This window comes from Enhydra lutris, unplaced genomic scaffold, assembly GCF_002288905.1.
Source record: "Enhydra lutris kenyoni isolate GAN:26980312 unplaced genomic scaffold, ASM228890v2 scaffoldscaffold19, whole genome shotgun sequence".
In the NCBI taxonomy this organism is placed as follows: domain Eukaryota; kingdom Metazoa; phylum Chordata; class Mammalia; order Carnivora; family Mustelidae; genus Enhydra; species Enhydra lutris.
In genome coordinates, this window is record NW_019154103.1 from 19,329,816 (window position 1) to 19,346,834 (window position 17,019).

The following is a 17,019-nucleotide window of genomic DNA, read 5'->3' on the forward strand; positions in this document are numbered from 1 at the left end:
AGTATAATGTATAACTCTGTATCCCAATGTATAACTCTGGCATCATGACCTGAACTGAAGGCAGACGCTTAACTGACTGAGGCACCCATGAGCCCCAGGCATTCTATTTCCACCCGTTTACTAGTTATTCTTGACAAGTTTAACATACCTCCTTATATCAACAGTTCTGAAGATCATACCTGCTCCTCTGCTGACTAATACAGTCTGTAGAATATTTCTTTCTTCTTTTCATTTTTTAATTTAAATTAATTAACATATAGTGTATTGTTAGTTTCAGCGGCAGAGTTCAGTGATTCATCAGTCTTACGTAAGCCCCAGTGCTCATTACATCTTGTTGTAGAATATTTCTTAAACCCTCCACTCCTGACTCATAAGTTATTACCCAGTATTTTCATTTAGTCCTTTAAAAAAAAATCACATACCTTAACAAGTTTTACTTCATATAATGCTTATTTAATGTTACCTGTATGTTTACCAATTCCTTTGCTCACTGTTACTCACTAGACCTCATGTCTGAGATTCTTCTTCCTGAAGTCATTTTTCAGAAGCTCTTTGGGTGAAGCTTGGCAGTGGCAAATTCTCTCAGATACAAATTTCAATATAGCTTTATTCTGCCTTCAGTCTCAGAAGATTATTTTGCTAGGTAGATAACTCAAAGTGTACAATTATTTTCTAATTCCAGATTGATAGGTTCTTTCAGTCCTTCACAGAGTTTTTTTAATTTTATTTTTTTTAAGATTTTATTTATTTATTTGACAGAGATCACAAGGAGGCAGAAAGGCAAAGAGAGAGAGAGAGGAGGAAGTAGGCTCCCTGCTGAGCAGAGAGCCCAATGTGGGGCTCGATCCCAGGACCCTGAGATCATGACCTGAGCCAAAGGCAGAGGCTTTAACCTACTGAGCCACCCAAGCGCCCCCACAGAGATTTTTGATAACTATGTTTTCTGAGTCCTTATTGTGAAACCTGCAGTCGAATTGTCATTTGTGTGCAGATCTTTTTTTTTTCCTTAAGCTGCTTTTAAAATATTTTTGCCTTTGTGTTCTGGAGTTTTACTATAATGTATCTGGATCTAGAGTTCTGTTATTTATCAAGCTTGCTGAAGTCATATTTTGGACACTTACGGATTTATATCCTTCGTCGGAATTGAAAAATTATCCTCCATTAACTCGGTAACTATTTCTCCTCCTCTATTCCATGGAAATTCATAAATGAGATTTATTATTCTTTTCCCACATCTCTCAGTCCCAGTTGCAGAATTTCTATCTCCTTGTTTTCTTGTATTACATTCTGGGTTATTATTTATTCATTTATTTATTGATGTATAATGAGCATACAGTGTTATATTAGTTTCAGGTGAAACACCATATTGATTCAATGAGTCTTTGCGCAGTGGTCATCATAACTGTAGTCACCATCTGTCACCAAACGTTATTACAATATTAACAATATATTCCCTATGCGGTACTTTTCATCTCCACGGCTTATTTATTTTATAAATGGAAGTTGGTACTTCTTAATCTCCTTTATCTATTTCTCCCATTTTCCAGCACACTTCCCCTCTGGAAACAACCAGTTTGTTCTCTGTATTTAAGCATCTGTTTATTTCTTTGTTTGTTTTTTTTAAGACTCCATGTATAAGTGAAATCACATGGTACTTGTCTTTCTCTGTCTGATTTAGCATAATATCCTCTCGGTCCATCCATGTTGTTGCAAATGGCAAGATCTCATTCTTTTTTTTTTTTATAGCTGAGTAGTACTTCATTATACACACACACACACACACACACACACACACACCCCACATGTTTATTCATTCATTTATTTACTTCTGTATCTTGGCTATTGTAAATAATTCTGCAATAAATATAGGGGTGCATATGTCTCTTTGAATTACTGTTTTCGTTTTTTTCAAGTAAATACCCAATAGTGGAATTATTGCATCATATGGTAGTTCTATTTTTTTTTCATTTTTCGAGGAAATTTCATACTATTTTTCATAGTGGCTGTACCAATTTACATTCCCACCAACCATGTGCAAGGGCTCCTTTTTTCCTACATCTTTGCCAACACTTATTTCTTATCTTTTTGATTGTAGCCGTTCTGACCAGTCTAAGGTGGTATCTCATTGTGATTTTGAAAGGATAGCTGTTTTAAACTTCAGACAATGCTGCATGCTATTCCACTTGGATTCTTCCTTGAATAAAATTTTACAGTTCCAGTAAAGTTCTAGTATCACCCATAGTTGTATTACTTTATATACTTATGCTAAATTAAAATGGAGACAGAGCAAAATACTTGATCTCCATAGAGTAGTGTTTTTTTTTTTAATAGACTTTGATTTTTTAGAGACGTTTTAGTTTCATAGCAAAGTTGACTGGAAAATACAGAGAGTTTATACTCTTTGCTCCCCACACAAGCCTAGTTTCCCTCACCATCAACATCCTCCCCCACAATGATAACATTCCCATCAGTAAATCTACACTGACCCATCATTTTCACTTAAAGTCCATAGTTTCCATCAGGGTCACTGAGTAATTTTTGTTTACATATTTTGACAACACGTAAATATATTTGAAATGTAAAAAGCATCAAATTATAAGGATAACATCAACACAGTAAAAAGAGTGTCTTATGCTTTACAAAATTAATTATATTCAATCTCTAAAATGTATCACTTATCATTTCATATATATGGATGTGTGTTGAAGATACATACATATTGAGGAAATTTAAAATTGTTTTTTACAGATACCAGATTAGTTGTTGCCTAAAGTATAAGGAGAAAATTTACCACAAAAGATCATAAGGGATGACCCAGCAATTGCACTGCTGGGTATTTACCCTAAAGATACGAACATAGTGATCCAAAGGGGCATGTGCACCCGAATGTTTATAGCAGCAATGTCTACAATAGCCAAACTTTGGAAAGAACCTAGATGTCCATCAACAGACGAATAGATAAAGAAGATGTGGTATATATACACAATGGAATACCATGCAGCCATCAAAAGAAATGAAATCTTGCCATTTGCGACGACGTGGATGGAACTAGAGGGTATCATCCTTAGCGAAATAAGTCAATCAGAGAAAGACAACTACCATATGATCTCCCTGATATGGGGGAGAGGAGATGCAACATGGGGGGTTAAGGGGGTAGGAGAAGAGTAAATGAAACAAGATGGGATTGGGAGGGAGACAAACCATAAGTGACTCTTAATCTCACAAAACAAACTGAGGGTTGCTGGGGGGAGGGGGGTTGGGGGGGTGGGGTTATGGACATTGGGGAGGGTATGTGCTATGGTGAGTGCTATTAAGTGTGTAAACTGGGCGATTCACAGACCTGTACCCCTGGGGATAAAAATATATTATATGTTTATAAAAAATAAAATTAAAAAAAAGTCATAAGGGAACTTTCTGAGGTGCTGGAAATTTTATATATATATACATATATATTTGGTGCTAGTTATGACTACATTTTTCTGTCAAAGTCATTAAACTGTGTAAGTTTGGACCCTATACCTCAATGGATATAATTTGAAAAAAAAATACAATTATTTGTTAAAGAGATTTGTGTAATAGAGGACTGGTAATCCAGAAAGAAAAACAGTCACTGAGTATAGCATCTGTTCTCAACATAAGGTAGTAAAACATGACTGACTTTCTGGATAGATGGAAGGTTTTGTCTCACCCAAACTGAACACATCCTCTCAAAAAGGGTCTGCTTTTATTCTGCTTTTGAGTATTTTATGACTATGGTCAATTGTTGAAAAAAAAAAAAAGACCAAGAAAACAGAAAGAGTAGTAAGGGGTGGTCATATCTAGACAACTTAAGACAGCTAAACGATTTCTTATTTTACCTTTGTTGTTACGGTTGCTATAAAGGGCTGTGACTTTGATTAATAACACAGGCGAGGCTGTATCTACTTCTCAACTTTTCTGAGTACTTCTGTGCCTGACCAAAAATTCTTTTGATTTTGCTGTTCTCCAGGGTCAGGTCCTAAATTCAGACTTATAAAACTGACAAGGTGTTTTTTTTTATACTGACTCTGGTGCTTCCTAAACAACTCCTAGGTAGCTCTAAAGGCTTGGAATCACATCGCCTTGAACCTCTTCCTGTGGCACTTACGAGCAAGGAGGAACTGTCTGATAAAATTAGGCACAACTGGAATACTCTGTACTTTCTTAATTTTCCCAATGCTTGCTCCCTCTTCTTGAGAATATGACCTCAAGGCTATTCTAGTTCTCTATTAAACTGAAGAGATGGTATGTCAACTATGTTCCTAGGAAGCAAACGGTAAAAACGATCTCCTAGTTGGTGAATTTCATCTGGCATGGGAGGAGGCATAGAAACACGTGACACGAAGCTCTATCTTTTGGCTTCCCTGAGTGTAATGACTCTTGGAACTGGGCATGTCCACAAATAGCTATGTCTACGGAGCACCTGGGCAGCTCAGTCAGTTAAACATCTGCCTCAGTTGGGCAGTGATCTCAGGGTCCTGGGATTGAGCCCCTAGTTGGGTTCCCTGCTCAGTGGGTAGTCTGCTTGTCCTTTTCCCTCTGCCCACCGCTCCCAACCCTGCCCAGGCTCATGCTCTCTCTCTCTCTCAAATAAATAAAATCTTAAAAAAAAAAAAAGCTACATCTATGAAGTAGTTATAAGAGATACCGGCTCCTGTGAGAAATGAGGCATTTATACCAGAGTGGTTCTCACACCTGCTCAATGTGATCCTGTCTTCTTCCATCTGCACCTTGTCACCTGCAGGGCCAAGGAAGACAGCTCCCAGATGGCATGTGGGGGTTGCCACGTGGACTGAAACAAGGGATAGCTGTGCCATTCTGCTGTTGAGTTGTGGTCCCTGCCCTGTATCTTCCTGAAGAGATATCAAGTATGGCCTTGGATAGTCTTGTGAGGCTGATGTTCAGTTGAACCTAAGGGTCATATTGGGTGTGGGATACTGTTTTTCTGGGATAGGGACTTAGCCAAGGCCAATTTTGTATAGATGATAAAGTATTATTCTTCGATATGCTATTACATGCCCTATTGGGATAAGGGGAAGCATGTTCATAGTCATGCACATGACACAATGGATGTCAATAAATTACCTTGAGGAAGATTTTATTTGTAGTTTTAAAATGCTTTTATCAACTGGATTTGATTTTGGTGCACACACTACTGTACTGATTGTAAGGCTTTGGAGATTTGCCAATGTCTTCATTATGCGTAATACATTTCCCCCTCAGGGTAATCCATCACCTAAATGATAGTTATCCCCAATTGCTTATGTCATCACTTCCAGCAGGGGATTCTACTGTCTTCTATACTGAGATGATTGGTTTCTATAATAAACTCATCACAAGCATTCAGTGTGTCATCAACAGGTGGCCTCTGTTCTCCCCTCATGCTTGTCTCAAGGTCCCACTGTAAGCTAAAGACTAGACATCGTGTCTTCTGAAAAAATTACAGAGTGAGTCCCAGATCTTGACAGAAATGACTATTGACACTGCTCAGAATCAGCCCATGGATACAGGTTTCTAAGTGTAAGCTGAAACTGCCACCATGAGTGAATACCTCATCAATGTGCCAGGAGACTTAAAAGTTGGGATTTCCAGAACTATTTTGCTCCAAAGACAGATGATTTTGTGAAAGCAGATTATCAAGTAGGTTACCTAGATCAGCAACAGAAGAAATAGGATCTTGGGGAAATGAACCAACGGTTTTAAATATTGGTATTCTTTTTAGTGGCTTATTTTATATAAGGCCTTTACTCAACCCCACATTTAGAAGACTAAATTAGTGCTAATTAGAATAAATGCCTCTTTTTAAATAATCTTATTCAATGGGCCTATAACCTTGTAAGTTTTGGCGATAACAAACAGTTGTACCAAAAATGTAAACTCATTTTTAATTAGGGTGTTTTGCCAATTTGACATTTCAAAATTTGTGGAAAGGATAATTTTGATTACTTCATATGATCCAATTTCAGGGACTATATAACTAAATTCCTGAAAATATTTTTCTCTATGAGCACAATACATCAAAATGCAGGAACACATTAAATTTCCTTTATTCTAATATCAAGAAGGAACATAATTTATAAGAAGTCTAAATATGGAAAACTATGAATATGAGCTAATTAACCTCTGGTGAATTGAGGACAATGTCTAATAAATGGAGCTCAGAGACCCATTTTTAAAATTACTTAAGCTTAAAATCATCTTTTGTTAACAGATGCTGAATTAAATTATGTTTATTTTAAATCAAATTCATCTATAGAAAATCAAATCAGATTTCCAAAAAACCCACCATTGGCAAAGTCTGTTCAGATTCTGAGGGAAATATGATGCATATTGATTGACCTTGTGGATAGACTCCTGAGAACAACGTCAGATATTGTACACACTGCCTTTCCTGGGTCCTTTTACTCTTTGTGACATGCACTTACTTGCAAAGGTTCAATAAGAATTGGTCCTTCTTCCTATCTAAATATAATTAAGCAAAGTAAATCTGTAGGCGTAATAATATAAGAAATAGCACACTTAAAAGTAGATATTATTTAGTTAAATGTGATATGACTGTATTTCATGTACAGAAACATTATCTTCAGAGTCTTTTCCAGAGATGGGTGCAGTCGTGGCTGTGTGGCTTAAAGAGTTTCAGATTTGCATTTGGTAAAGAATGTCACTTCTTGGCCAACCATGGGAATTTTGAGGAAAGGAACAGCCTGGTGTATACAGCGCTGCAGACCACCTGGGGAAGAGCTACTAGAGTCTTTGCTCTGGCTCAGGATAAATGGAGTGTTAACAACCAGTGTTAAAAACTTTCTAGGACAGTGGTGAAGTCCTGGAGTCATTTACAAAATCTCAGGTAGAAGTTCATTGTTAGGGTTCAGTAATTGTAAGGCTTTAGTTATATTAACATGTAGCAAGGGAATCTTTGCATGTCAATGAATGATGTTTTTTGCACCTATGAAAATAAGACGGGAAAAACAGGACAGAATACATGTGTTCTGCAGAAGCTTACTGATCTATATATGTATGTATATATATACACATACATATATATATACACACACACATACATATATAGATACATACATACATATATACATATATACCAAAAGGTGGGTGAATGTGTTGGGGTGGCGGCTGCCCTTATATCCAAATCCTGTGAAGATGAGAGGAAATATATGTAAACACCAAATATTGTCCCTGAAGCATAATTCACACTCAGAGACTCTCTTGAAAACTTCTTATAAATTACATCTAATGACAAAATTGCTGGCAGGTCCTCCAACTTGAAAAGGGCTTGTTTATACTTAGAATACAAAATATGTTTCAGTTTTGTAAAACTGAATTTATTTTGGGAAAAAAAGTGATTTCCAATCATTTCCTCAGAACTGGCTCTCTGTTACTGCTGTTACTGATATAAGGTCTCGGTTAGGCAGGGTTCACTAAACTGCGAGGCAAGTGGAGCTTGCAGGGTTAAACCTTCTAGATCCTTTCCCATCCCCAGGTTTCTAGAATTCTTACTCCAGCCTGAAAACATTGTTCTTAGAGCACTCGGAAACTTTCCTTTCGCGGTGACACATCACACTCAAGAGTAGATGACTGGAATTCTCTAACTCTACTCAGCATAGGGACTTCTAACATGGTTATAGATAGAGTCACAATAAACAATTCACATAGATCACTTTTTTTTTCCCTGCCGACGATCTAATGTGTCATTCAAATGTTAAATGCCATAGTTTACTTCTAAGACCTTCTTTATTTATTTTTTTTTAAGATTCTCCTTATTTATTTGACAGACAGAGATCACAAGTAGGCAGAGAAGCAGGCAGAGAGAGAGGAGGAAGCAGGCTCCCCATTGAGCAGAGAGCCCGATGCGGGGCTTGATCCCAAGACTCTGGGATCATGACCTGAGCTGAAGGCAGAGGCTTTAACCCACTGAGCCACCCAGGCACCTCCTAAGACCGTATTTAAATGACATAAAACATGGATCACTTCTTTGATTATTTAAATTTGTTCCTAGTATTTGAAGAGAATCAGTTGTTCTCTGTAGTGGAATTACTTGGGTTCTCCCAAAGATACGTCTAAGTCCTAACCCCATGCCTGTGAATGTGACCTTATTTGGAAATAGGGTCTTTATAGGTGTACTGCCGGTATGAATCATGAGATGAGATCATCCTGGATTTAGGGTAAAAACACTAAATCCAACTACTGTCCTTATGAAAGAAAGGGGCAGAGACTGGAGGTGTGGAGAGATAGAGGGAAATGCCCTGTGGGGATGGAAACAGGGTCGGAGTGCTGCTGCCACAAACCAAGGAATGTCTGGGATCAACAGAAACTAGTGGAGTCCAGGAAGAACTTTTCCCAAGGGCATCTGGAGGGCGTGTTGCCCTACCACATCCTTGATTGTTTGACTCCTGGACTCCAGAGCTGTGAGATAATAAATTTCTGTTGTTTTAAGCCACCAAGTTTGCACTAATTTGTTAAAGCAACCCTAGGAAATTAATACATCTTCCACTGTACAAATTACAAGAAATCGAATTGTAAAAGGCTATCACTGGACATAAGTACACAGATAGCTCTTACTTTTCTAACAATGCAAATAATCATGTCAGGACATTACATTCAAATGTGATAGATTATAATATGGTCCCCCAAAACCTAATCCAATTAAAATATAAATGGTGTTTTTCTAATAATAACCAGACATTGTGATTGTCACAGGGCTGCCAGATAAGATAAGGAACTCAGTTAAACTGAAATTTCAGATAAACGATATATAACATTTTAGTAAATTATGTTTTAAATATTACATGAAATATATTTATTTATTTGACAAATTTTTATTATTTTTTTATTAAATAAAGTTGACATGTAATATTGTGTAAGTTTGAGGAGTTGGGCATGTTACTCTGATAAATTTATAAACTGTCACATGTTGTCATTGTAGCAATATATTACACAGTTACGGTACAATATTATTATCTGTATTCATTGTACTGTGGATCAGCTGAGATGTATTTATACTAAAAGTAATGTGTTGTTCATCCAAAATTCAAATTTAATGAGGCATCCTGTATTTTTATTTGCTAACTCTGGAACCTTATGATTGCAGCAGAGAGATTGTACCTAACACTTCAAATCACACAGCTAATAAAATGTTGAGCTTGACTTTGAAATTATGTGCATCAGTCTCTTTAAGATCATGTGTTTTTAGTTCATCAGGTTGCTTAAAGCAGACATGATAAAACTTAGCAAGAGGCAGTAGCATTTCTAGAAGTCATCTTTGTTGTTCTGTAAAAAAGTTTATAAAAATGGAAAAATAATGGCCAGTTTTGACTGCTAAGCCCAACTCCATGTCCATCATGCATGAGGGAAGATTCTGGAGATGAGAAGTTCAAACAACACTCTAGTATGGCAGCGATGGTCAAGTGATTTCCCATCCCACTAATTCCATGCCAGGGTGATATGGGACAGAGCGGGGATAGCCATTTGGTTTTGCTGGGCAGTAGGTAAGGGCATCAATGTAATAAATGATAAAAGTACAATTTATGCTAGTTCCAAGAGTTATAAAAATATTTCTGCTGACAGTCACCTTTTTCCAAAAGCCACATGGCTCCCAGGTACTATGACTCTTAAATCTCAATAGTTCTTTTGCGCTCCCTCATTCACGATGCTACCAGACATTCCCCTAGGTGCCTCTGATATTTTCCTTTCCTTCTCCATTTCCCCACCCACAAACCCAGTTCAGTGCTTCAAAACTATACCCGCACATCCCTGACGCATTTCTTAGCTTGTTTTCTCCCTTCCAATGATCTATCTCCATTTAACTGTCTTCTATGTATACAAATTCACAAGTGTGAAGTCACCCAATATGACCTATTAAATCACAGGCTTAACATATCTGTCATTCACAGGTGGGTCCAAGATCAATTTTAATCAATCAGATACTTGACTCAGGTTGTTTCCTTTGTTTAAGTATCTCCTTTCATATCTACTCAATAAAAACCTCATAAATGTTAGGCCAGGTAAGTAAAGCAGTGAAGTTGGATTGGAGTTCACACTTGAAACACACTGGGATATTCTTCACTTACACAGAATATTTTTTTCCCATTTTTAGTAAGAATATGGCCCTCTTGTCGACTTCAAAAATTCCTCTTTGAGGCAGAGACAACTGTTGAGAGTGATTTGCAACCGTAGGAAAGACAGCATGTGTGGACAGTGCCATCCTGACTGACAACGGTGGAGACAGGGAACGGTGGGATGAGATCACGCAGCCCTGTCCACAGGGCAGCCGCTACTCAGGTCGGACACTGGCAGAGTATGTCTGATCAGTGTGATCATGTTTTCTCATGATCACACTGACTTGATGCATTTTTTGACAAGACTGTCAGAGAAATGATGTGCCTTTCTCAGTGGAACATATCAGGAGGTCCATGTTGTCTCTCTCATTACACATGGATAAGATGGTATCTTCCAAGTTTCTCCACTGTAAAGTCACTATTTCCCCCTTTGTAATTCCTATGTATGTTGTTAGGAAATGCTTTGAAATGATGCAAATATACCATGTCTCATCACAATTTTGCATCTATAATTTTAGCATCTATTGATGACTTTTGCCAGGAAAATATTACTTACTGTTGCTTGTTAAAAGGTGATTTTCTATTTTTATTTTCCCTTCTACATTTGTTCATTGGAATTCCACCATAAGGAAAAGCTGTACCTTCTCCCCCACTTATTTATTTATTCGGTTATTTACTTACCAGCATGAACCCATATTTATATTATTTGATGGATTAGAATTCATTATTACCATCATTTATTTTGTTGCTGAAATTGCTCACATTTTGATCACTAGGAGCTCTTTTAAGTTGGCTTCTATGTTGTTTTGACATCATGCCATCAATTTTTTTTAATTAATTCCTTACTGTCTGGAACTGCAAAATATTTCAGGCTCATCTTGTATTATCCCTGGCCTAGATCTGCAATCAACCATTTCTCCAGGAGCAATGTTTACTTTTCTTGGGAAAATTGTATTTAGAAACTAAAATCTGGGCCCAAGACGTATCTCGTGCTACTCTGTCATTACATGTTTGCAATTGTTTCTAGGCCCTCTTAGCACATAGATATAGGAAACACACACATGCACGCATGTGTGTGTGTGCGTACACAGACACACACACACACAACTCTACCCATTTAATTTCTGTCTATCTGTATATGTATTAAAAACTGTTAGTTCATGGGGCACCTGGGTGGCTCAGTGGGTTAAAGCCTCTGTCTTCAGCTCAGGTCATGATCCCAGGGTTCTGGGATTGAGCCCCACATTGGGCTCTCTACTCAGTGGGGAGCCTGCTTCCTCCTCTCTTTCTGCCTGCCTCTCTGCCTGCTTGTGATCTCTGTTAAATAAATAAATAAAATCTTTAAAAACAAAAACAAAAACCATTAGTTCATACTGATGCGTCTCTAAAACCAGAAGGTTTGTTGTAGCTTTCCCTTGTTTTACGTTTGTAACTTCTTTCTCCAATAGTGGAGAAACTGGCTCTCATCATCTACAATATATTTATGAATTTATTCAGTCCCATTATACACATTAAGTAGTTTCACCATTGATAGTCATGCTCTAGAGTACATCATGTAGAGAGTTTTTTTTTATTGTTTTGTTTTGAGTTTTATGGTGTATAATCCAAATATTGTTTTACATGGTCACTTAGTTGTTTTATTCCTCATTCCCCTAAGGAATGGTTTTAGTTACCATCAATTTTGGGTTCCTCCTACATTCTAATTGATATTTACTTATTTATTTAGTTAGTTGGTTCTGAAATATTGCCATAATTAAAGGTTTAGAACTATACAAGTTTTACTCAGAGAAAAATCTCTTCCTCCTTTTTACCCCATTCCCATCACTCATTCTTGACACCTGTTCTTACCTACATTATGTGTATTATTAATGTCATTAGTTTCTGGATTTTACTTCCAATATTTCTTTTTGAATAAATGGGCAGATATAACACTCCCTTCTTTCTTACATTCCATACTGTCAATAATCTTTTGTATTTTGCCTTGACACTTAATAATATCCTGTGACTCTTTTCTTTTTAAAGATGTATTTATTTATTTTGGAGGGTTGCTGAGGGGGAGAGACCATCTCAAGCAGACTCCATGCTGAGCAAGGAGCTTGATGAGAGGCTCAATCCCTCGACACTGAGATCATGACCTGAGACAGAATAAAGAGTCAGAGACTTAATCAACTGAGCCACCCAGGCACCCCCTATAACTCTTATCATATCAATTCCTAGAGATTTTCCTTATTCTTCATTTTATAGCTGCATAACATTTCATCATGTGGATGTACCATATTTTATTTAACCACCTCTCCTATGGATAGGTATTTTATAATTGCAAACAATGTATTAAATAATTATGTGCATATGTATTTAACATTGTTGGGAGGGCATATCTAGGACTAAGATTTTGATCTCCTGATGGCTGATTTAATTCTGTTTTAAATCAAATGATGCAACAGAATGTAACTAAGAATACTCCTCAAACTAAAAAAAAAGTAGTATACATATATACAACAAAATAATACTGTGTTAATACCATTATTTTCTTTCTCTAATCTAATTATAACTGTTTTTGAGACAAGCATCAATTCAATAAAAATTTGTCTTCAGCTACTTAACCAGATGGTTAATTTTGAAAAATAAATGTGTTAAAATTCAACATTCGACACCTTCATTCACTGGCTTTTTTTTTTTTTTTAAAGATTTTATTTATTTATTTGACAGACAGAGATCACAAGTAGACAGAGAGGCAGGCAGAGAGAGAGAGAGGGAAGCAGGCTCCCTGCTGAGCAGAGAGCCCGATGTGGGACTCGATCCCAGGACCCTGAGATCATGACCTGAGCCGAAGGCAGTGGCTTAACCCACTGAGCCACCCAGGCTCCCCATTCACTGGCTTTTACTCAAAAATTAAATCTATTAGTTGTAAAATTTCTAGTCTTAAAAAAACCCACTATTACACTAAATTATTTTCTCCATTTTATTCTTGTAGAGACAAGAGACAGAATTATAAACAGTCACCCTAATTTGGTTCCTTCTGCACCCGAAGTGTGGGTGTCACATAGGGTGGGAGCAGAAAAACAAGACTGCATGAGGTCAGGAGCCCTTTTCAGGTGGTCTGACAACTGTTAGAGGCTCAGGGGCTCCCTCCTTTCCTTCCTGGAGGAGTTACACTCAAATTCAGCTTCCTTTGGAATTGGAATTGTGGTTCCTTAGGGCCCTCAGGCCACCCCATCCTGAATAGCGAGGATTTTGAGCTGTGAACAGGCTGCTCCACAGTCCACCTCTGATCCATCCCTGGGGCTGCCTCCAATGTGGGTTCAAGGAATCCCTAACGTAGCCCAAGGCTAGTTCACCAGGAGACTGCCTTGAGATTTGGAGTCCAGAAACTAGAGTATTTTCCTTGTCTCTTCTTCCGTCATGGCGTACTGTGAGACTACTGCCAGTTCCAACCAACACTCAGAAAATTGCTGGTGGGAACCTCCAAAGTTTTGGCAGAATGTTTGCCCTGGATTCTGCAATTTCAGCAGATTTAACCGGCAAATCCATGCAGCAAGCATTTCAGGTCTGCCAAACGGTTTACTTCTGATAGGGTTCCAAGTATGTGCCTCATCTACTAACCAATTATGTCACTGGTAATATATAAGGTGGAGTCTGATTTGTCAACAGTTTGGTAGGGACCATACTGTTTGGGTCATGACCAGTTCAGAGTTTTTGAATTTGCATCATAACCTCTTCCTCCATGGTCTCAGGGGACAAATAAAGCTTCAAACCTTATTGTTGAACCCAACCTTCTAAAAATCATAATATTAAAGTTGATTTTTTTTTGAAGTTAAGCAACCATAAGGAAAGCAAAATTTGCCAAAAACACGTAGAATAAATTTCCAGGTGGTTATTCTTATGTTCTTACCTCCTCGATCTCGGGCAGCTAAACTTTGACCCCTTCTTAATGTAATGTCCAATTGGTACATTCCGGGATCAGCCAGGGGGACATCTGCATTACTGGTTCCAGCAGTATTTATTTTCTGAAAAACAAGATATATTACAAAATATTAAATTTATTACCTCTTTCCTATTTCCTCCAGTGGGGGACCATATATAGCTTCTCTCAAACTGGAAGAATTAGTCAATAAAATGAATCATCTTGTGCATTACCATGCCATAATCACCCAGTTCTCTGAAAGTTTTTAAATTCATGAAATTCTTTAGAGTCAAAATAAAAACATGGCACTTATAAGAATTCTTGTTTTAACTCAGATTCGAGATAACAAATATAATATGAAAAACATTCCCCATGGATAACCCCACATAATTCAACTAAGGAAGACTACATAGGAATAGTGTCTGAAATAAAAATACGACCAGTGATGAATGGATGGAGAATAAAGGTATGCGAGAGCAGCTGATTTCCATACAAGTGAGCTGAAAATTAAAGTGATTTATTCAGGTAACTGTGTTGACTCATTTGTCTATGCAAAACGGTCATACTGATGGATTACACACTGCTATTTCAATCCCGGCATAAAATATGATGTAATAATACAGAAATAAATGTATCCAGCATTTCAACAGTATTTGTAAGAAATAAGTACTCAGTGGGGCTAAATTTCTAGTGCTGCTTTCTGTAGAATTAGAGTGCACAAGCTATTTCTAGAACTAAAAATTTTTGCAAGGCTGCCCCTATAGAATATCTTTGTAACAATATACTATTAATTTACAAGCATTAAGTTAAATAAACACTTGCAAGGAGAATAACTATATTAAAACAACACAAAAGAAACAGAGTAAAAATTGTATAGGTCATATTTTATACTCAATGCCACTTTGAAAACAACAGGAAAACTGACTTTTCTTTACACATTTGACATGATTTTACATTCCTATAATTTTTCATCCAATTCAAAAAGAAATATTCTTGGGGCACCTGGGTGGCTCAGTGGGTTAAGCCTCTGCCTTCAGCTCAGGTCATGATCCCAGGGTCCTGGGATCGAGCCAACATTGGGCTCTCTGCTCAGCAGGGAGCCTGCTTCCCCCCCTCTCTCCGCCTGCTGCTCTGCCTACTTGTGATCTCTCTCTCTCTGTCAAATAAATAAAATCTTAAAAAAAAAAAAGAAATATTCTTTTGTTTTGGAATAATATGCATGGATAAAGTAAAAATGTAGATGCCAGTCTGGCTCTTCTACAGTTCATATGAAATACAATTATAAAGCAAGGTTTTTTTCCCCCATGCTTCAAGACCAAGTAAGAAGCTTTCTTATAGGAGCAATTATCATTTAAAATAAGAAGCAGCACAACTTTGACAGATAACCCAAACTCCTCATTTCTCCTCTGGTAACAATAAAAAAGATTTCACTTCTCTTCATGGTACCCCTGTTCCTATGTATGAAAGCACGGTGCCCGCAGTGGCTCAGGCTAGAAATCAATGAGTTCTCCTTGACTTCCTCATTTCCCTCTCCACCGCAGGTGAAGAGTTGCCATATCCCATCCACTCCATTTCCACCTCCATTCCATCTCCCAATTGTCTTTTTCTTTTAAGTCCTATTACCCCTAATTTGGATCTGGCCTTGAGACAAGAGAGGAACAAAGGTGAGATGATAGTCTTGCTCTTCCCTCAAACATTGGCTCGCCCCACCTCCTTGGCGTTACCAATTCTAACAATTTAGGGTATATCCTTCCATACTTTCGAAGGGCTTGTATAAACACTGATACCTGTAGGTTTATTTTTCTTTCAGTTTGCAGTTATTATCTTTTAAAAATATAGTACTTGGGGCACCTGGGTGGCTCAGTGGGTTAACCTTAAGCTCAGGTCATGATCCCAGGGTCCTGGGATCGAGCCCCGCATCGGGCTCTCTGCTCAGCAATGAGCCTGCTTCCCTGCTCTCTCTCTGCCTGCCTCTCTGCCTACTTACGATCTCTATCTGTCAAGTAAATAAATAAAATCTTTAAAAAAAAAGATAGTACTAATATTTTGCCTATTATGTCACAAGTTATTGAATTTAAAAATGTCATAGGCACTTTGTTAATCAATACATACGGACCTATCTAGTTTTTTGTTCAAGGTACCTCATTTTCCACATGTGGGGGTACCATAATTTCTTCAATTATTGCTCTATGGATGAACATGTGAGCTGGTTTTGGTACTTGCCACTGTAAGGACTTCTACTTTTATTTCACTGACAGGATGAATTTTTCCAAAAAAATTTATATAGTTCACACTACTATTGTTAAGTATACAAGACATGTATTTCCCCATCCTAGTTAACATTGGATGTTACTAATTTTCAAGTTTGGAGAACAAAAACCCTTTAATATAAATTTCCAGAATTATGGTAGGGTGTCTTATAACTAGTGTAAATGGCAAGAGTGACAACTGTTCACTGCACCACAGAGAAGATGCCAACCTGGGAAGATAGTGTTGGGTCCCCAATGTTGGTCCAATAATGGGTCCATGGTCAAAGGAGCGAGACTGATACAAAGCGAAGGTCAAGCAAAGCTTTATTTACCGCCAAGCATCAAGAATCAACCCGACCATCAAACAGACCGGGCAGGGCCACCCCTTACAGAAAGGACCGCCCCTTACAGAGAGGACGACCCCTCCCTGCCTCACAGACTACTTTTATAGAACAAAGGCCATGTGGTTGAGCCTGGCCACACACAGGTGGCCAATGAGATTGCAACACACAGAGAAAGCTGCACAGTCATGCTAGGTCACACATGGGTGGCCAGTTGAACTACAATTCACCCCATAGTAGACATTTGCACTAGGCTATCACCTTGGTGAGAACTGGCCCCCAAAAGGCGGGGCCCACACTCCTTGGTAGCTAGGGAGACAGTATATGCACCCTACTGATTGGATGTCTCCACCTGACCCGACTCATCCCTGCATTCTGGCTGTTATCTCTACCTGACCTGACCCACCCTTGTATTTGGGCTTTGTTACCTGGGACTG

General features: G+C 37.9%; 1 protein-coding gene across 1 annotated transcript in view; it reads right to left on the reverse strand.

Annotated features, from left to right (window-relative positions):
* LOC111148337 (multiple C2 and transmembrane domain containing 1) overlaps positions 1–17,019 on the reverse strand; it is a 525,636-nt gene that overhangs the window by 277,612 nt on the left and 231,005 nt on the right. Inside the window, exon 2 of the mRNA XM_022504845.1 lies at positions 13,981–14,095. Coding sequence (XP_022360553.1) covers positions 13,981–14,095 — 115 coding nt within the window. The remainder of the gene's footprint in view (positions 1–13,980; positions 14,096–17,019) is intronic.